At 36.0% G+C, this 21,368-nt stretch overlaps 1 protein-coding gene across 11 annotated transcripts in view; it reads left to right on the plus strand.

Annotated features, from left to right (window-relative positions):
• Positions 1 to 21,368, plus strand: part of MYCBP2 (MYC binding protein 2) — a 173,311-nt gene that overhangs the window by 34,133 nt on the left and 117,810 nt on the right. For all 11 annotated transcript variants that reach the window (XM_084226535.1, XM_084226539.1, XM_084226540.1 and 8 more), the window contains exons 4-17: positions 2,023 to 2,176; positions 3,418 to 3,614; positions 3,840 to 4,082; positions 4,356 to 4,427; positions 6,249 to 6,345; positions 10,722 to 10,795; positions 11,944 to 12,082; positions 12,694 to 12,770; positions 14,331 to 14,535; positions 15,447 to 15,611; positions 16,312 to 16,470; positions 16,933 to 17,137; positions 17,806 to 17,951; positions 18,651 to 18,752. In XM_084226535.1, the coding sequence (XP_084082661.1) occupies positions 2,023 to 2,176; positions 3,418 to 3,614; positions 3,840 to 4,082; positions 4,356 to 4,427; positions 6,249 to 6,345; positions 10,722 to 10,795; positions 11,944 to 12,082; positions 12,694 to 12,770; positions 14,331 to 14,535; positions 15,447 to 15,611; positions 16,312 to 16,470; positions 16,933 to 17,137; positions 17,806 to 17,951; positions 18,651 to 18,752 (2,035 nt within the window). The remainder of the gene's footprint in view (positions 1 to 2,022; positions 2,177 to 3,417; positions 3,615 to 3,839; positions 4,083 to 4,355; positions 4,428 to 6,248; positions 6,346 to 10,721; positions 10,796 to 11,943; positions 12,083 to 12,693; positions 12,771 to 14,330; positions 14,536 to 15,446; positions 15,612 to 16,311; positions 16,471 to 16,932; positions 17,138 to 17,805; positions 17,952 to 18,650; positions 18,753 to 21,368) is intronic.

The following is a 21,368-nucleotide window of genomic DNA, read 5'->3' on the forward strand; positions in this document are numbered from 1 at the left end:
GTTCTCTGTTTTTGTGTATGTATATAATATAAATTTATTCAGAGTAGTGTGTAATTTTAATTATAGAAATGTGAGCATTGGGGATAATGCTCCCAATGAGAGCAAAGATAAAGGAAATAAAACAAGAGCATAGATAAGACTTCAAGATGAAATAGGAGGGGTTTTAGGAATTAATTAGGAGTCACAATGTCTGCATCCAGGCTAGAATTTTGGGTACCTTTTGTTAAGCAATCTTAAACTTTTGATCTGAAGTCTCAAAGGTGTTGCAAAGGGAATGGAAGAATGATTGCAGAGAGAGCATCAGTAAGAGCAGTCAGGCTGTGACACAAGCTGAGGCAGAGCAGTGCTTGTTTTGGCTCTAAAACCTTTTAGAGAGCAGTGAGAATAAGCTTAAAATGTCTCAAAAAGAACTATTTGCTTATTCTGTCCTTCAGAGCAGCCTTTGGAGGAGAGAGGTGGAGGAGAGAGGTAGAGAGAGAGACACAATATATATATATGTAAGATATACATACAAGAGATAATACAGTGAATAGATCTATTTTATGAAGCCTACCTAATCTCTTGATCTCAGGTATTTAAAAACCAACCCAACACCTATGCAGAATTGATAACATCCCAGCAGAACTCTCTCTTACTCTTACTGATTCCTACTGTGGTGGAAGTTCATCAAACTGTGAACTTTTTCCACTGTGTTATGTTCTCTACTTTCTCTAGCTGCCTCTGTCAGCTCCTAGATGAGGTCTTCTGTCTGAAGATTGTAAAGAATAAACTTAGTTTCTCTCAAAGACACTATAACTGAACAGGAAGGGCATTTATAAAAATGTACTTAAAATGTATTTTATTTTTTAGCCTTTAGGTGACTTTTAGATCCTGGAAAAAACATTATTATGTTGACAGGTTTTTTCACTGTAGGTTCCACGCATGTGCTTTTTCCCCCTACTCCATTGCAGATGTGAAATGTAAGGTGTAATTAGTAGGAAAATTGCTGTTGTGCTTTGAGGACTTGACTTGGTTTTTTTTAATCCTTCCTCCAAGAAAAAAATAGATGGTAAAATAATTTGTGAAGGATGGGAATCAAATTAAAGGTCAGCAAAGACAGTTACAAGGCATCCAGTAGAACTTAGCTGACTGCCAGAATATATGTTTTAAGCATGGGTAGCAGTTGCATTAACAGTGTTATTTATTTTCACATTTCTGTCTTTTTCATTAGATTTTCCTCAGGGGTGAGTCTCTGTGATGGCTCTGCTCCTGACCAAAACACATAGTGAAGTTTTTAAGATACAGTTGCTTATTTGTAATGTGCTAACCCTCCTCTCTTTCATCTTCATCATTATTAAAGGCAGAGTTTGAGAAGGAAGTGCAAGGGAGCAGTTAGTGAAGAGAAGCATGACTGTAATCTTAGAATAGTCAGGAATTCTAAAAGGGAAAGTTAGAGATGGCTCTAACAGGGCTTTTAAACATGTTCTGTTAGTTGGCTTAATGCATGTCTTTTATGAGTACATATGGAGTTTTAGTGACTAGCAATTAATCTTTGTTTTTGTCACAATATAAAAAATAATCTCAGAGGCTTTAGAGGGCAAATTTCTAGAGCTGCCAGTGTCAGCTGTCAAATGTATTGTTATTCAGGATGTGAAGCCAGGTTGCAAGACCGTTCTAGTTTGCTGGTTCATGTTAATGAGCAAGGAAAAAGAAGGCTGTCAAAGAGTGAACTGGATAGAAATTAGAAGGGCTCAGAGGTACGGTTTGCCTTTTATTGTGCAAAAAATTTTAAGCTTCCTTATTCTTTCAAGAAACTTAGTCTGCTTAGATATGCTCTTTTATGTAGTGGCTGACTTATATGTAATATTTGCTGGTATAGTTTTATAGGTGGATTCCTGATTTTGATTCTGGTTTAACACTGTATTTTTTGTTGCTACTTTTTATTTGAGTAATTGTCTTATTCAGTGAACACTGGGATATACTTTTTTGATGAAGATCTAAAAATATTATATTGACATCTGTTCTGAAAAATCTGTACTTTAGATCATTGAAGTTGGATTGTGTGAAGTCTTTGAATTGATAAAGGAGACGAGATTTTCTCATCCATCCTTGTGTCTCAGGAGCTTACAAGCCCTACTTAATGTGCTCCAAGGTCAGCAGCCAGAAGGCCTACAATCAGAGCCTCCTGAAGTCCTAGGTAATCTCATCTCTTACTGTGTTTTTATTAACATACACCTGTTATTGTGTTGGACAGAAGAAAATGGTTCTTGGCAAGTATTTGTGAGTTAGTAACATGCTTGTTCTCAGCTGACTGACTATTCTGGCCTTATGGTGCATATATGGAGTACTTCCTCACTGAAACAAAGTAATGAGCATCACAGCCTAAAAAATTTGGTTTCACTTTCTTACTGAAACATAAAATACTTGCTCTTATTGAAAATAATACAGTTTTAGGGTGAATTTCTCTTGTAATCTGCTGTTGTGGTCTATATAGCTTAGATGTTTAATTTTGTAAATTTTTTGGAGCCGCTAAGCAGAGTGTCACAATTCTTGTTTTTATTTTCTCTGGCCATCCCAAAGCTTCCCTGAAAATTAATTTTCTTTTTAATGATCTTGAAAATAAAAGTCGAACTTGTGATGCCTTTGAGAGCATGATTGACTATATCCTTTAAGTTAAAATCCCATTATCTTTTGTTGGTGTATAGAACAGCAGAGAAGTCTAGGCTGTAGCCTGAGTTGTTTAAAGACAATTTTTAAAAATTCTGTAGACTTCATGTATTTTTTTCATGTTTTACGACTTAACAGTATTGCATTTCCAAAGATTGTAATTTGCTACAGAAAACTTACTTTGTATTGATGCAGAGTATTAAAAAGCTACAAGGAAGACTTTTTAATTACTGACATAGTGATTAATTGTATCAGCTCTCAGGAAAAATTAGATGGATTTCTGTTCACAGCTGGATTGTTACAGAAGTTCAGCCACCAAACAGTGTTTGGAAAGAGGCATATGATCAAAATAATTTTCAAGCCTCAGTTTGAAATGCTTGTTCCTTTGAAGTGGGTTGTGCTTCAACATGGGTAATGGTCATAAAGAGTAGACAAGCGATCTGCACATCATCTCAGTGATGGGGTAGACTGAATAGTGTCTACTATAATAACACTTTCTGGCCCATTTCTTGTTTATGTGTTCCACTGTGACAGAAGGACTTGTAGTTTTTCTTCTTCAGCCATGGTGATTATCCAGACTTGATGTTTTCTGGCGGAAAAGTTAAAGATAACTCAGGTTCATTTAAGATGATTTTCTGTGTGAAACTAGCTCCGAACATAATAGCTGAGGAAAGATATAATGTATTTTCCTATTTTAATTTCCCATTGATAGTTAAATTGTTTTGTATGATATTGTGACTGATCTGTGCAATGGCTGTGTTTTATCTGCAGAATCCCTGTTCCAGCTGCTTTTGGAAATAACTGTCCGTAGCACGGGAATGAATGACAGTACAGGACAGTCCTTGACAGCACTTTCCTGCGCTTGCCTCTTCAGTTTGGTAGCTGCCTGGGGAGAGACAGGAAGGACATTGCAAGCAATCTCTGCAATCCTCACCAATAATGGCAGCCATGCTTGTCAGACTATTCAGGTCTTGCACTGAAACTTCTCTGTATCTGGGAATTTATGTAAAGGAGTACTTCTCACGAGTTCTGAGAAGATGTGTTGTTTAATTACCTCCCCCCCCCCCCACTATTTTTGAGATGAGTTGGTATTTTTCTGTCTCTCTTGAGTTGGAGTTAGAACAGAAAATATAACATTTTATAAAATTGACATCTTTTTCACTCTTTCACTCATGATTTCTTTTACTGTTTAGGTGCCAACCATTTTAAACTCTCTTCAGCGGAGTGTACAGGCAGTTCTGGTGGGCAAAATCCAAATCCAGGACTGGTTCAGTAATGGGATAAAGAAGGCAGCCTTGATGCACAAATGGCCATTGAAAGAAATATCTGTAGATGAAGATGACCAGTGCCTACTTCAGAGTGATGGTTTTTTCCTCTATCTCTTATGTAAAGATGGACTTTACAAAATTGGCTCTGGATATAGCGGGACAGTGAGGGTAATGTGTCTGCTTCTTGTCTGATTGGTGATACTTGGTATTTTAACTTCTATGATGTCATATTTCCATGGACAATCTAACATAGCTTACTGATAATCAGTTCTACTGCAGTTTGTGTAAATTTTTCTGATGATTTCTATGACAACTTGTCAACATTTTCTCTAGAGTTTTCACTTTGCAGTATGGTTGAAGATATTACTTAGATGGTAAATGATTATGTATTGAGTTTTCACTCTGGTATTTGTTAAATGATGGAAGTTTTTTGCTTTTCAGGGCCATATATACAATTCTACATCCCGCATCAAAAACAGAAAAGAAAAAAAGTCTTGGTTAGGTTATGCTCAGGTAAGTGAATACTTAAAAATGTAAAATGTACAGCCCTCCTCATCCCTCATAAGTAGTTTAAGTAGACCCTGTCCTAGAGTAAGCTTACATGGATATTTTATCATTCCTTTGGCTTTCTTTATTAAAAACAAAATTTTTGGTACCAGCTTCTAAATTATGGAGGACAATGGACCTGTAATCACTGGCCTGTGGAAAGGAATAATGGAGCGTCCTTGCTTTGTGTTGTCACTGTAAAGGCTTTTGCAAAATATATTTTAGCACATCAGTTTATGAACTGTACAGTTAATTGATGTGTGGTGCTGATTGTGTGTGTTTGCCTGTCAGTAAATGTAAAAAAGTGTTGTTACAACAAACATGTAAAAAATATTTGAAATACCTGTTTATGAAAAGAAATTGGCGTGAAAACATCTGCCGGAAAATAAGGAAATGGTGTTTTGGTTGAGAAGGATTGAGTATATGTCAACAATACCTAGAGATAATTATTGACATTGACATTGTGGAGTTAACTATATTTGTATGGTTTGTGTTTTTTAGAGTTAGTTTCTGGAATATCAACTGCTTTTTCTTATACTTTTATTATTCATGATAAAAAACCCACAAAACAGTAAAAAATATTTCAGAGAACAATTAATTTACTGAATTTATTGTATATTTACTCTTAACTGAGTGATGTCATTGTCCCAGTGTGATTTTTAGTATACTCCTTGCCACACTTTTGAAGTGAAATTGTTCATTACAAATATATGTTCTTTCATTGCAGTTAGTGTTTCTGTAAACACTAACACATGAAATCTGGTTTTATTTAATGTAAAAGCAGATCACCAAAAGGTTCACTGGCACAAAACAATTGGGTGTGGATGTATTCATTCTGGAGCCTGTTCTGTCAGTTCAGAAAGGAACAGGCTTCATGTAGCTTCATTATATGGTGTTACATATTTGGACATTCTGTACATAACTATAAATATATGTGATGCTTTTTGAGTGCTTTACAGGTGTGTGCACTCACACAGTGACTGTAGCCAAAGGCACTGCAGTTTGAACAAGTGTCATTCTGTGGCTATGTTTATAGAAAGGTGTGTAACTTGCACTTATTGCTAGTTGGGTTGTCCATAAGAGATAAAAGGTGTTCTTAGTGTCATTTCCCTTCAGGTGCATGGTTAACTTAAATTCAGGTGATTTTTCTTACTTCATCCTATTAGTTACTTTTAGATTGAAGCTTTACTATCTACTTTAATGCTCTTTGCTTAATTTATGTGGGCTTGTTTTCCTCATTTTGCCAAGATTTATTTATCCAGTAGTTTCAATGGAAGGAACTGTCTTAGTGTGGGAGTCAAAGTAGTTAACTAATATTTTTTTTATTCTAGGTTTTAATGCATGTATTAATATGCATTAATGGTTGCTCTTCTGTATAGGACAACATTCTCTATTTCATTCCTGGTATTCATGTGACTATTCTGTTGATTTGAAAAGTGAATACAGAAACACTGATTTTTACCGTGGCTGTGGCTTTTAAGTCTAATTGTATACAGATTTAAATAACAATTAAAATGGAGGGCTTCAAAAGTTGTATACGAGCTTCAGCATGCTAATCTATGGCATGAAGAAAGTGAAGGAAGGGAGTCAAATTTCATCTTTTAATGTGGAATTTAGTTAAAATTTGGGCTAGTAGAAAAAATGTTGATCATCATTTGATGTAAAAGGCTTCCACTATTTTAAAGCAATATCTAAAATAATTATTGCATTTTTTTTCCCCTTTTAACATCTGTTAATGTATTTAAGAGTATTCTCATACCTCCACATATTTTTTTTTGTTCTTGCCAGGGCTATTTATTATACAGAGATGCGAATAATCACAGTATGACAGCCATAAGAATAAACCCTGAAACTTTGGAACAAGACGGTACAGTTGCTTTGCCAGGTGAGAACCTCCAGATATGAGAAATTTGGTACAGTTTGCTGTTTGCAAGTTCTGTATTTTCAGGCAAGCAGAAGAGAAACAGAGATTTTGAGGTCCCAAATAGACTGCTTTATGACTTTGCTTCACTTCACACCAGCTTCTGAAGTATTTCACTTAAAGGCCTTGCATCTTTTTCCAATTGCTGGAAGACTATTGCAACATGTTAGAATATGTGAAAATCTTATTTTAAATTCCTTCCTAAAAATTTTCTTTTCTTTCTCATTTGAACTTTGAGTGTTGGGCTCATGTGTGACTTTATTTCCAGGATTTCTTACATGTAGGCAATTATAAACTATGAACAAAACAATTTAAATTTTTAATAGGGTTAAAATGTATCCAAAAAGGCAGCTAATGAGCACTGATGGACCATGCTTCTGATGTTTATATTGCTGGTGAATTTTGGTTTTGGTTTATTTGTTTGGGTTTGGTTTGGTTTTTTTTTGGGGGGGGGGGGGGTTTAGGGTGGGGTTTGTTTGTTTTGTGGGGGGTTATTTGTGTTCATTTTGTTGTCCTTTTTCAGAGGAGCCTCATAACTTCAGTCTGTTTAGAGAATAAGGATGTTCCTGGGACATTCTTTAGTGGTCTTCTAGTGAAATACGTCTGTTCTTAGCTACACTGATAAATAGCAGAAGGACACAAGAACATTTTTAAATCAAATAATGACAGGCTTATTTTGTAGATCAGAAGAAAGATTTTTGTTTCATCCTGATGACAAAAAGAAAGCACTGACTGAAACCTCAGAAAAGTTCTGTAGGATTTTTGTGTTGAAAATGCAAACAGCAATTTTTTAAACAAGTTCTGAATGTTGAATCTAGTCCATGCAACCTTCTGCACATCCTTAAAGTATGACTGTCTTTTTAAGCTGCTCTTGCTCTTTGTGGGGGCTGTATGAGGCATTTCAGTGAGAGCACATTCAAGGATCTGAAAAACTGCCTTTCAGAGTGGTTTTTCAGCTTTGTTCACCTCGGGGCAGCTTCTTACACAGCAGGGTTTATTGATGTCCTTAATTATGTTACCATTTGTAAACAAATGAGTGTTCTTCATGCAAGTCTTGAGAGAGATTTGAGCACATTTAAAGTCTACCCTTTGGAGCTCTTAGCTTGTTTTTGCAAATCTCAGTGACAAGTGTCGTTCTGCAAGACTGCCTTGTATTTATACTGTAAAAAGGCACAAATTAAATGTGCGTGCCTTCTCAACAATTTGCAAAAGCAGATCCAAATGGGAATACCCATTCAGAAATTTCTCAAACTGTCCTCTCAGTTGCATCTTGTATGGTTTGTGATGGTGTTAAGGTAGATGTTAGATGTTCTTTGTAACTCCAGTCCTTTGTATTTCAGTCCTTGAACTTTGCTGTTTTACTTTGTGTACTTCTGCACATTTATCTCAGTGTTATTGTGAGAAGATATGACCTTGTTCTTTTGCCTGGGACAAATTCCAGGGGGTCCAGTTCTCGTTATTTTCCTTTCCCATTAGAAAAAATAAAATGAAGGTAGGGGGAGGGTGTCTGACCTGAGGAAAGCTGAGTAGATACTTAACTCTGAATAGTAGTAGCTGCCCCACTGCAGTCTTAGGGTGACTTGCAAGTTGTTCTAGTTCTGAAAAGCCATGCTGGATAGAACGAGAGGCCAGTGACCTTGCTGACAGCTGAACACAGCAAATATTTGCTCCTAGTTGGGATGATATTCAGACATGGCTCTATCTGGAATTAATCTCTTTCAAATGCCTGGGCTGGTGATAATGCCTTAAAAAAAGGTATTTATTCATACAAGGGATGCATAGGGGGTTAGGAGACTTGATTAGAAGTTGATCCTAGATAGAAGTCACATGACCTTAGAAAAGTCAGAGAACTTTGGAATGTTATTTTCTCTCTTCTCAGACAGTAGGATCCATCAGCTTCTTGAAGCCATAAACTTCTATTTTTAAAGGACAGTCTTTCCACTCTGAAAGATGATCTTTCAAATCCAGCCTTGTTTCTGGAGCTACCAGGCTATGTGTCAACATTGTTGTGCCGAAGGCCTTTGCCAAGATTTATACACTGTACCTGAGTTGTGTGTCTGTTTTCTCAGTCCATGTATCATAAAAGAATGTCTGAATTCCATGAGAATTTACTAGGTGACTAGACTTGAATTTACAGAGGTATTCATCTTTGCCATCTCTTTCAACAGTGATGCTTACTGTGTACCTTAAAACAGTTTCTGTTTTCAACTGGAGAAATTGAAGTCACATGGTACATGGTTTTAGTGTTCTTTGAAATTGCAAATCAGTGTCTTAGGCTCAGGACTATTCCCTTGGTGTGGAAAGTACTGCTAACTGAGGGTAGCCTAGGTGGTCTCAAGGGCTGCATTATTACCAGGCACAGAATGCACAATATGAATGTGGAAGGTGATGCTTCACAGAGGCTTCCTTTGAAGCCCCTAAGGAGGCTGTGACTAACAGATGTCTGTAGTTACATGTTTTTAGTACATAAACCTTGTCTCTTATTGCAGTCTTCAGACAGAATGCATGGTTATCCTCACCCCATAGTAATCTACAAAGTCAGATTGAATAAGATTTAGGATTGATCATACAAGCTTCTTCCTAGCTGAGACACTATACTAGTTTTTCTAAATACTCCATTTGCCTTCCATTTTTTAGTCTTCCCAATGATTTGATTTTCAACGCCGGGCCTGTTTGGTAGCTAAGCAAGTGGTAATTTTTAGGAAGTCTTCTGGAGAGCACGTATGTAAAAAAAAACCAAAAAAACAACACCTCTCTTCTAGATTTCCTCTTTGAACAGATCTACCAAACATAGCAACAACCCCCAGGAATGTTAACCAGGAGACTCACCTTTCTTGGAGTGACTCAAGCAATAGGCTAAGTAGTGCAATATGGACCCACTGGTGGCCAGAATGTGCTGTTTCCTTGGCTGTTCTGCTTGTGTGAACATGTAATTTTCAGTCATTCAAGGAAACTTCATGCTTACCAGCTTGCTTTAACCTTTGGAGAAATGTCATTTAGATTAGTTTTGGAACTTCTCATCCAGTTACTGGTACTTCTTTTATCACTAGCATGACTTTGTAGCATAAAGAATTAGTAGTGTGGACTGCCTTTGGTTGTTAAATCTGAGATTATTTTTGAGAGAGCAGTATTTCAGACTTCAGTGTTTCTGCTGCCATTCTCCATCATGCTTGCTGCATCCCTTCTGTGATTCATACCTGGTTGTGCTCTTAAGAGGAAGGAATCTTGTCTACTTTTGGTGTTTTGCTTCCAGATTTGAAAGTTACTGAAGGCTTTGTAATGCATATTCTGTTCCTGGTAAGACTCTGTATTGGACTGGGCAGTGTATCAGGCAAAAGTAAACAGTGGGTTTCTGGGGGGTAGTTTCAGCTGTATTATTATAAAAACAGCAAACTTGCTGGTTATGCTAGAAAGACATTATGTATGCTCCATTTAGCATTAAATTTATTTGATAAAATGTTAATACTGCATCTTTGTTTAGATTATGAAGCAAATATTTGGAGTGTAAAGTGGCTGTCCTGTAGTATTTTTGGAAGAGGTCTTTTTCCTGTGTGTAATCCACGAGACAAACACAAACCATATCTTTCCTAGTATCTCCATCAACAGTGCAGGAAGAGGAGAGGAAATATAGTGTAGAGACCTAGGTTTAAACTTGCAGAGAAAGTGGTCTTTTTCTTTTTTTTCCCCTAATTTGGGTAGAATTCTTTCCCTCCCATTTTCTTGGAATTGTCTGAGCTATTTTCAATAAATGATTGATGTATTCAAGTACATACTTCATAGTTTTCAAAAAACCCCTAGATTTTCAGTTAATAGTTTGGAGAGGTTTATAAATCATGAAAAAATGAGATAAATAATGAAAACAGTGATTGATTTATTTCTGTAGGTTTTATATGCTGGACTGAGGAAACATTTATTTGAAGATAATGGTCCTTATATTAAAAAAAGTTTTGGGAAAGGAGAAAGATTTAATAGTCCTGGAAAATTTGAATTTATTTGTGTTGTAATCATTTGGAATCTGCTTCACAGGTGGCAACCTGTGAAAAGTGATTGCCTTTTTTTTTTTTTTTGCAGTTAAATATTGGGGTGTAACCACTCACATTTTATACAGTGCAAAGTGCTTTAATAACTCTTGCAGGAGCTAAGGAGAATGACATGCTTTTGATGAGACAGGACATCTTAGTGTAAAATAACACATTATCAGAATGGTATGATCTCACTTGAGACAAAGTAGAACTGTCATGATCTGATTGGAGTGAAAATGAATTAGACAGAAGTGGAGATCAATGTGTGTATGTATGCTAATATAAACTGATGCAGTGTGCTTCATTTTTCTCTCACAGATTGTCATACTGAAGGGCAGAATATCCTTTTCACAGATGGAGAATATATTAATCAAATAGCAGCATCTAGAGATGTAAGTTTTACAAATGATGGGTAAACAATTTTTCTCTCAACTGGGTTTTATTTGACAATATTTCTAGCCTCCTTTTTGCTTCATGTTTGGTTTTTTCTTTGCTAACACAATTAAGGAAGAAATCCAGTTAACTAGAAATTGTGAGAAACTTCCATATTTGTGCGTAAAAAGTTAGTATTTTAGTATTAATTCACACACCTTTGATTTGTGATTGATTTTTTTTTTTTTAATTTTTCAGATAAGTTTTTCTTAAAACTCCATTGCTCTTTCAGGAAAAAAAAAACTTTATACATTGAATAATGTCTTTTTAATGTGTTCTACAGTTTTTTTTGTGGGATAAGCTTCATAGAGTTTAAGGATAATTTTTTTTCTTTATTAGTTTCCTGAAATTGCTTTGGAACTTACTGGAGCATTTCAGACAGTTTTACTAGAAGAGACAGGAAATGTACTTCATTCCATTTGATTTTTGTGTGAAAATTGCCTGATGGCCAAAGCTGTAAAAACTCAGAGAAGTGCTCCTACTAGGGACAGAACTGTAGTGGTGGGTGTATTTTTTTTTTTTCAGCAGACAGTTACTATGTTTTTAGTTCTGGTGTGGTTTTTGGTAGTAAGAAATCTGTAAAATAAGGATGGGGTAAAACTGGGTTGTCAACAGATGCTAAGCATTAACTGTAGAAAAACCAAGATGAATCCATTTCCCTCCTAGCAGAATCAACTGTTGGGTTTTTTTTTTAACATAGTGAGATGAAGATACTCTGCACTTGTAAACAGAAAACTCATCTAACTACTCTTTACAGCAGTCACTCTACATGCGGAATTTTGGGTTAGGAATAAGGAGAAGCTCAGGGCTTAAACATAGATGTAAATTGTTGCAAGAGTAAGATTTCTACAGCAGTTCACTATTTTTATAGTGTTCAGAACATTTTCATAGAACTCAATATATGTTTAAGGAGTCAGATACTTCAGCTTGTCCTGATGACCACTTAATTCTTTTCTCCTCTGTGGTAGATGTTATAATAAAAGTTACTTTATCAGTGTGTCCTCTGACATTTAGTCTGAAATAGTACTATGTCAATGCACTTAGGACTTGAAAACTAAATTAATTAATTTCTTGTACAGTATAAAGTGGATTTTTGAATTTTTTACAGGATGGCTTTGTAGTGCGAATATTTGCCACGAGTACTGAGCCAGTATTGCAACAAGAGCTGCAGCTTAAGCTTGCAAGAAAATGCTTACATGCCTGTGGCATCTCATTGTTTGATCTGGAGAAAGATTTGCACATTATCAGTAAGTTCCCTTCTTTGAAGGTCAATAACAAGCCTGTTAATTCAAACAGTAGAGCTGAAACACTGTGCTTTGCTTTGGGTCCACTATGTGCAGGAAGGTAGAGCTCCATAATAAACAGATGGAGAGGGTTTTCCAACCATTCAAGCATTACTTGACTTGGAGTCAAATTCATACGCCCATTTGGAATCACCTTTCTGTCTCTAGTACTATTCTTGGTTTTCCAGTATTTTCCTTCAGTTGTATGATAAATATATAATTGTTTGAAGCTTGGACTTTATAAAACATAGTTAAGCTGCAGAACTCCTTGCTGTAGGTCAACGTTAACAATTTACAAGGACCACTGCCTGGATTAAAAGGAGAAAGAATTACATTGAAAAACACATTTGCATCAGAATTAGAGATGAAGAATTGTTATTATCTGTGCAGGTATTTTGAGAAAAGATCACTTGGCCTTTGCTTTGGGGTATTTTTGCTCTATTGAGTTTGCTTTTGGCTCTGTCAGAACAAAAAAAAAGCATGTTTGTCTCCATGGACCAGCAGAGGTGGATAGGTGACTGGTTTGTGAAACTGCCTGGGTAAACTGTTCAGTTAACACAATCTTACTTGCACAGGTACAGGGTTTGATGAGGAATCAGCTGTCCTTGGTGCTGGGAGAGAGTTTGCACTGATGAAAACTGCTAGTGGAAAGGTACTGAAAATGTTCTGTAGTAAATTGCACCAATAGATTTCTGTGGTTTTTAATTTAATCATTATTTTCTATAATTTCTTTTTGCCTTTTTAGTATGTTAGAATGTATGTCTATGACTGTACTCCAATATATTTTTCAGAGTCTGTTTTAAAACCTAAAAGGCAAATAGTTATTTAAAAATAAGATTAGGTCAATCAATCAATCAATCAATCAATCAACCAATAAGATAATCAACCAATCAGATAGTTGGAACCCCTTAGAAATCCATTACTTGAATTTATAGGAATTTCTACAGTCAGTCTTACAATGAAGGGCTTTGTTTAAATTTGGGAAACAAAGCTGTCTTCTGTCTACAAATGATGTGGTAGCACCTTTGCAAATTTTAGCACCCTCATAACTTTCCACAGTCTGACCATAGGAATTTATTTAAATCCCATCCTGATTTTTTTTCTGATCTTTTAGAGAATTATTGATTCCCCTATGCAGATTTTTCAATTGATTTCTTTAAACCTATTCTTAATTATTTGATATGTTATTCTGCTCAGTGGAGACTTTTTGAGGCATTTACATAATCATGGAAATTTAGAAATAATGCTGTCAGTGACTCTTTACATTATTTACTGTGGTTCTAGTTCGGTGTGAAAGACTAATGCTATTTATCTTGTAGAAACAGTTCTCAATTATATGTTCAAAATTGCATTGCTTTGTTGGAATGAAGGCCTTGCCCTGCTGCTGTCAGAACAGTGAGATTGTTGAAAATGTTACAGTAAATATTTTTTAAGAAAATTTAATGGTCTGTACCAGAATTTGATCAAATAGAACTCTTCGGCATTGAGGGAGACAGATTAACTTTATCATTCAACTAACAAAAGTGCCTGTTCATATAAAATTAACACATTTCCTGGGTTTGGTCTATAAAGTTGTCTGATAAGGTAGGAAATACAATGTGTAAGGCAATGTAAAGTGGCTTCAGGTGCCCCATAGGTTGACATACCAATTTTATAGAGCTGTTGAGTTGCATGGTTCTAAAGGAAACTTCTTAGTTAGTGGCAATATTTTTGTTCATGTGAAATATCTTACTCTGTTATTTATGTAGTCAGTGGCCACTATGCATTTACTAAACATGTTTTACAAGTGTGTTGAAGCATATTAAAATATGTAGTAATGTATTATTTTAAAGTGACTTTATTGTTATGATACCATCTTGTTTTTACACCGACCAGACATTTTTGTGAGGTGTTTTAAATGCTTCCTCTGAGTAGTTTCTTTGGTTCTTTCTTGTGTGTTCAAATCATCTAGCCAAACAATTATATATGAAAACTCACTCAGTGGCTCAATAGAAAGCACAATTCAAAACAATCTAATCTAAGAATCTAATCAGAATGTTTCCCCCATTAAGTCAAAATTGATGGGTTTGAGGCAGAGATACTGAAATGGCATAAACATCAGGAAGAGTGCAGTGTGCTTTGAAATAAATGGAATTAAAAACAGTGCAACTTTAAAAATTATGTAAGCTTGAAGTGCTGTGGCATAACTAAAACTGAAACTTTTTTTCCCTAGATTTATTATACTGGCAAATATCAGAGCCTTGGAATCAAACAAGGTGGCCCTTCAGCTGGCAAATGGGTTGAACTCCCAATCACAAAATCTCCAAAGATTATTCAGTTTTCCGTTGGACATGATGGCTCACATGCCTTACTTGTTGCTGAGGATGGAAGCATATTCTTCACAGGTTCTGCTAGTAAAGGAGAGGATGGTGAATCAAGTATGTATCATTGCTTGCTTGACCAGTGGTTGGTAAAAGCCTCTTAAAGAGAGTTTTTAATTTGAAAATAAGAGTTTCAGCATTTTCCAGGAACATGTAAGCATGCTATTTGTGCTGGAGATGATGCTGGCCACAAGTCCTGACAACCAGTGCCAAAACTTCTCCCAGCTACAGAATCCAGTCTGTGTTTTCCTATAGTTTGGGTTATGTGGTGGAAGTACTCTTTTAGATTTATCCTAAGAAAAGACAGTAGTAAGTTTGGTAAAGAGACCATGCTGTCTGCCTGGGACTGGGGAAAACTGTGGAGCCAAACTTCTGCCTCTTTGCTGTTGTTTTATTGAGCTTTGGAAGTGGATGTTTTGCTGGCTGGTGGGGGTGCATTGATGAGAACTTGTAGGAGCACATCTGTGCTCGATCAAGCAGAATTCTTCAGACATTAAAGAAGACAGATTAATTTGATCTTCAGACTAATGCCTCATCAATATAAGATTAATACATTTCCTAGTCTTGATTTCTGTAGTTGTGTGTGTAGGTTGAAACAGACTTTGTAAGATGACTTAAGATACCTTTAAGTGACCTGAAGCTGTGATCTGCTGTAATATTGAATTAAATACTTCACTTTAGGAAACAGGTGGGAGATGATGATGTGGTAGATTAATAAGAATAATTAAAGTGATTTGAAATACTTGAAGAATCATTTCTAAAATATACTGATCTAATCATGTCTTGGCTTGCCATTGAATTTTTTGAGAGGAGCCAGTATAATCCAATTAAAATTAGACCAGGAGATTGTACCTATAGTTAGTAGTTTGGGTTTTTTTCATTAGTGGTCTGAAAATTAGTGATTATGCCTGTGATGGTTTGAAGATTTTTTTGGTAGATTTACTTGTAATGTATTTCTTTATTTAAAGCTAAAAGCAGACGGCAATCAAAACCATATAAGCCTAAAAAAATCATTAAAATGGAAGGAAAGATTGTCATATCTACAGCGTGCAATAATGGAAGCAGTTCTGTAATTTCCAAAGATGGAGAGCTCTACATGTTTGGAAAAGATGCCATTTACTCTGACAGTACAAGTAAGTTAATATTGGTCTTTTGAATTATTTTCCAGCTGAAGTAATTGAAATTAGTATGGAAGTTTTTAGCCCATGAAAATGTTGTTTGTGTGTTTCCTACCTTCCTAATGTATTTCTGACATTCTTTTGATTCAGACAAATATGACAGAAGGGTAGAAAAAGATAGTTTCCAAAAGGTCTGTAAAATAAATTAGCATCAGTGGTGAGAAACATCCAAAGTAATTCTTCGACTAAGGAGAAGAAAAAAAAAAATCACTTCTGTTAATCTGGCACAAGAAGACCACACAGGAAAAAGTCACAGAAATAAGATATGCTTTGGTATGAACAAAGGCTGCTGGAAGCTAGGCCTTAATGTGCTTCTCTGCTCATAAGGTAGCAGGGGATCCTGTACATCACAGTTTAAGTAAAATATAATGAAATAAACTCCAATGGCTTTATGACTTCTTTAGAATTCTTTTTTAAAACACATGATTTGCAGCAGTTTTAGGTTTGCTTTTGGATTTTCATTTTTTGCAGGACAAGTGGCCTAGGCCTGGATCTCCTTTCACTTTTTATTCTAGCACTTGTTTTTTATATCTATTTTTCTCCCATGCTGTAAATTTTAAAATCGTCAGTTTCCACTAACAATTTTGTTGCATCATTGAGTTTCCTTCTTGGCTAGAAAGTGCAATTTTTCACCCAAGTGTTTTATGTCTTTCAGGTTTAGTAACAGATTTGAAAGGTCATTTTGTGACTCAAGTAGCCATGGGCAAAGCTCACACCTGTGTGTTAATGAAGAATGGAGAAGTTTGGACATTTGGAGTAAACAATAAAGGACAGTGTGGACGAGACACAGGCTCTATGAGCCAGGGAGGAAAAGGTGTGGGACCTTGATATTTTTTTTTCCTTTTCATTTGCATGCTGGCAAATATCAGAAGTGAAAACAAAGCTAAACATTTTGTTGTAAAATGTAATTCCAACACTAAAGTTTGAATACATGCAACATGATTAAAATAAATCAAGCATGTCCATGCACAAAGATTTCCAAAAAGTCTCTGTGCTGGCTGAGCAGGCAAATCAGGCATTCCTAGTTATTCCTTTTAAAACCTGATCTGTGAATGTTCATCAGAGCTTCAGCAATTCATCGACACATAGAATAGTTGGAGGTGGAAGTGATCTTTTAAAGGTCATTTAATGCAGCCCCCTGGCAATGAGCAGGGACATTTCAGCTAGATCAGGTTGCTCAGAGACTTGTCCAACCTGTCCTTACCTCTCTGAGTAACCAGAACCCTCTCTGTTGGCCTCCGACAGCAAGAATTTCTTATTTCAATATCTTAATTAGGTTTTGGAGTTGAGAACATGGCAACAGCAATGGATGAAGATCTGGAAGAGGAACTGGATGAAAAAGATGAGAAGTCCATGATGTGTCCTCCAGGCATGCATAAATGGAAGCTGGAGCAGTGTATGGTGTGCACTGTATGTGGAGATTGCACAGGCTATGGAGCCAGCTGTGTCAGTAGTGGGCGTCCTGATAGAGTACCTGGAGGGTAAGCACATGTGTGGGACTGGGGGTGGTGCAGTGAGTTGGATGGCTAAAGCACTTCCTGAATGGGAATTGAGCTGAAGTTGCCATCTAAAGTAACTTCATAGCTAAATACATAGTAGTATATGCTTTTAAAGTCAGAAATGGGTTAACATTTCTGTAAATAGCTTGATTTAGTTTTTATAAACTGTTTTTTTACTTTAGCATGTAGTTCTTTACTAGAAGCTGTTGGATGTGAGCACCAGTATAATTTCTGTCTCTTAACAGAGCTGCGGCTCAGGACAACTTTTCTTCATCCTCTGATGGAAGTTTATCTTGCTGTTCAAGTTGTCTTTATCTGTTACTACTTAGTTGAGCTGCAGAGAGCCACTACGTCACCATTACTATTTCTTCAGCATTTTGTGTGCTCATTGTTTCCTTGTTCATGTTTTCATGTGGTGTACATTAAATGGAAAAAAAAATAAATAATTCTGATAAGTCACTTCAGTGGACAGTCAGTGTATGGCACCATGCAACAGCAGCTAGGATTGAAACTAGCTGTCCTTCCTGTTTATCTCAGGAAAACTTGCATGTCCACAGATAGAACAAAGTAATAATCTGTGTTTTAGTTACAAAGGCATCAGTTATGCACAGAATTAAAAGATAATGATAAGGTGACTCTGTTTGCTGCAGAATCTGTGGCTGTGGCTCAGGTGAGTCAGGCTGTGCTGTGTGTGGCTGCTGCAAGGCATGTGCTAGAGAACTGGATGGCCAGGAAGCAAGGCAAAGAGGAATCCTTGATGCTGTAAAAGAGATGATACCTTTAGATCTCTTGCTGGGTAAGTAATATGAAATTAGCAAAAAGGCTTTTAATTCTCGTTTTACTGTACCTGGTTTTTTCCCTATTGTTGTCCAGTACATTTGTTTACATGCTTTATTATATGACCGTTTTAGTGTGGTGCTTAACAGTCAGATTTATTTTTTGGTGATATAGCGAAGTGGCATCATTCTGTTAAGTGAATTGTTCTAAGTTTACCCTTACTATAGTCACCTGTGCCACTTTGTGACCTGTGCAGTTACAATACTAATGTTGATACTACAAAGTTGTTCTTGTCCTTTTTGATATCCTGAAAATTTTTCTATGATTTTTTATCAGGATTTAAGCATTCTTAAACTAAAAAATAGCTAATTCATGTAAAACCTTTAAAAAATATAAACAATCATAGACCTGGTTTAATAATACTTTTTGAAACTTTTTAGGGGAGAATGGAGATAGCTATGACAACACAACTACATGTATGTATATGCCTAAGTACTAAGTGATGTTGGAGTTGTCAGATTCATGAAAACCAGGAAGTTAGGAGATAAAGCTTAGATCTCCTCCAAATTTACTCAAATCCTTTTTATTTGTTGTCAGGGCCGTGTAAAGAGCAGCTAGTAAGTAGGTTTTCAGTTTTCATTTTCTTCTTTTGGGGTTTATTGCCACCACAAGAATTTTTAAGATAATTTTACATATTTTGTTTTCTTAATGTATTTAGCTGTCCCTGTTCCTGGAGTAAATATCGAAGAACACCTTCAGCTGCGACAAGAAGAAAAGCGGCAGCGTGTAATTAGGAGACATAGATTGGAAGAAGGAAGAGGTGAGTGACTTATTGAGAAGGGCCTTGAATAGCTTAAGAAACTTCTGAGTCTATTTTCTAAGAATGAAAATAGTCTTTCTCCATAGAGCCTGTACAGTGATCAAACTAAATCAGGTCCTAAGTAGGTAGTTTGTTATGTAGCATGCTTTTAGCAAATGGTGGAAAATCGATGTGTTTAACGAAGTCTACACATAAGATTCAGAATTTTAATGATGAAAGGAGCACTTTATATCACTTTCACAGGTCTGGTTTTTATTGTTTTTGTCATTTCCTTGTTGAATGATTGTTTTTAAAAATGTAGATTCTAAAACATTTATTTGAAGAAAGGATTACAAGCCTGTCCCATGCTATTTACCTATTATATGAATTTTCTAATTATTATAATAAATTATTCCATTTCTGTTCTGTAATAGTAGGTAGTTTTCTCTTTTATAAAATGATCTTTTCTGTATTTGCATAACATGAGAATATTGACACAGACTGAATTCAAAAAACAAAACACCATTGCAGCATTTCAAAATTTTCTTAGTTTTATCTACCTCATTGTTGATTTTCCACACAAGCAATAATATACCTTAAGAACTTTACGGTACTTTTTGTGTTCTAAAATACCTCAGTGTCTTGTCAAATTAAATATGAGAAATTTAAATTGATATAACCTGTAATACTTTTGTAAAGCATGATGATGTGGTTGCTAAGATTATTGTGTGTTGAGAAGAGGAATAACTTATTGGGACATATGGTCTTTCAAGTTCCTGCAGTTTTAGTAAATACCGCTTTGATTCTTCTTTTGTGTATTAGATACTGGTTTTACTTGAATACAAAATGTGCCTTGTAATCCAAACTAGTCCCTAGACTGTGCCAGTGAATCTTCTGATGTGAATTGTCTTTATTTCACTTTCATTAAGAAATTGCTGGTTTTAACCACAAGTAAGGAGCAGTGAGAAAGAGAAATCTTGTAGTTGCCTATGCATATGGAAAAGGATGGAATATTTATTTTTCTTTGCATCTTTTTGGCTAATTTTAGCTGTGAGGTGAAGGGAGGAGGCCTTTGTTTAGGTCATGTCAGAGCTGCTGCATGCTGCTGGCAAATGTTGGGTGCAGCTAACAATTTTTTATTGAATCCTAATTAAATGCCCAGGCATTATTGAAAGGTGCTGCTGTTCAGACCATCAGTGATGACAGAGCTGGGAAGTAAATTTCAGTTAAAAGAAAAAAGAAGAGTGGCAGAGAAAAATTTACATTTGCTTCTATTTCTGTGGTTAGAAGTAGAACCAGAGCAGCTTATCCCTTCTGTATGCCATCTGTTTCAAAAAGCAAAAAAAGATCCCTTGAACAGTAGCTGGAATGTACTCTTCTGGTTGGTTTTATAGGCATATGTGTGAAAGAAGGTTGTAGCCAGGTGGGGATTGGTCGCTTCTCCCAGGCAACCAGTGACAGGACAGGAGGACAGAGTCTTATGCTGCACGAGGGGAGGTTTAGGCTGGATATGTGGAAGAATATCTCCACAAAAAGGGTGATTGGGAAATGGAATGGGCTGCCCAGAGAGGTGGTGGAGTCACTATCCCTGGAGGTGTTTAAAGGGAAGACTGGATATGGCACTTAGTACCATGGTGTAGTTGACATGGGGGTGTTTAATCATAGGTTGGACTGGACCTCAGAGGTCTTTTCCAACCTAGTTGATCCTGTGATTCTGTATAGGGACTGTAGCTAGAAAGATACTGTTATCCAGCTTGTTGCACACATTTGTGTTACATTCTATCTAAAGAGCATTGAAATCCCATACCTGTGTGGCTGTGGGAGGTAGTGGGTATGCCAGTCTGAAAGGGTTGGAGATCAGGCTCCTGTTTTGGTTCAGAATGACTTTTTGTGATAAAGCTGGGAGCAGTGTTTCACAAATACTTAGAGATCTTGTTGTATATAATCAGGTATGAATATTTGATTTGATAATCAATCTTTATTTGCATAATCAGATTGCTGCTTCTCCATCCAAATGTGAAGTTTTTCAATGAGTTGGTGCAAAGAGTAGCACCATTCTTGACAACTCTTATGATGCTACTCTTTTCATAAGAGAGAATGAGAACGTTTAAATAATCTACTAGATTTTTTGTGCAGTTTGATAAAACATAATTATAACAATGTTAAAAGAACAGACAGGTTACTTGTTGCTTAGTTTTCCCAAGAGTTTTAGTATTTGTGCGTATGGAACTGAACAAATCCATGCTAATGAAATAGCTATTTGGAGATCCAGAGAGAACTTTTAATTTTCTAAAAGCTCTGCTTAGTCCGTTAAAGGCTGGACCAGCTCTTTAGGGCCTTTCCTTAAGGTACACAGTGTTTAGTTTGTCAGGATTCTGATTTCTGGATTATTTAGTGTGTTAATGTGTCTTTTGTTCTTTTATAAGAAACAAAGCATGCATAGTTTGTGGTGTTCAAGAATAGGATTCATCAGTGAATGTAGCTGCAGACTTTTAAGTTCCTGTTGGTGACCTTTATTCAATACAAATATTTTCAGTAAATTTTGAATGTCTTGTAAGCAAGAGAAAAGCTTTGAAAATACAGTAACATTTCATTCCTAAAACAGTTATACAAATAAAAGGAAAAAATCACAAAGAA

The sequence above is a fragment of the Fringilla coelebs genome (assembly GCF_963513975.1).
Source record: "Fringilla coelebs genome assembly, chromosome: 2".
Taxonomy (NCBI): Eukaryota; Metazoa; Chordata; class Aves; order Passeriformes; family Fringillidae; genus Fringilla; species Fringilla coelebs.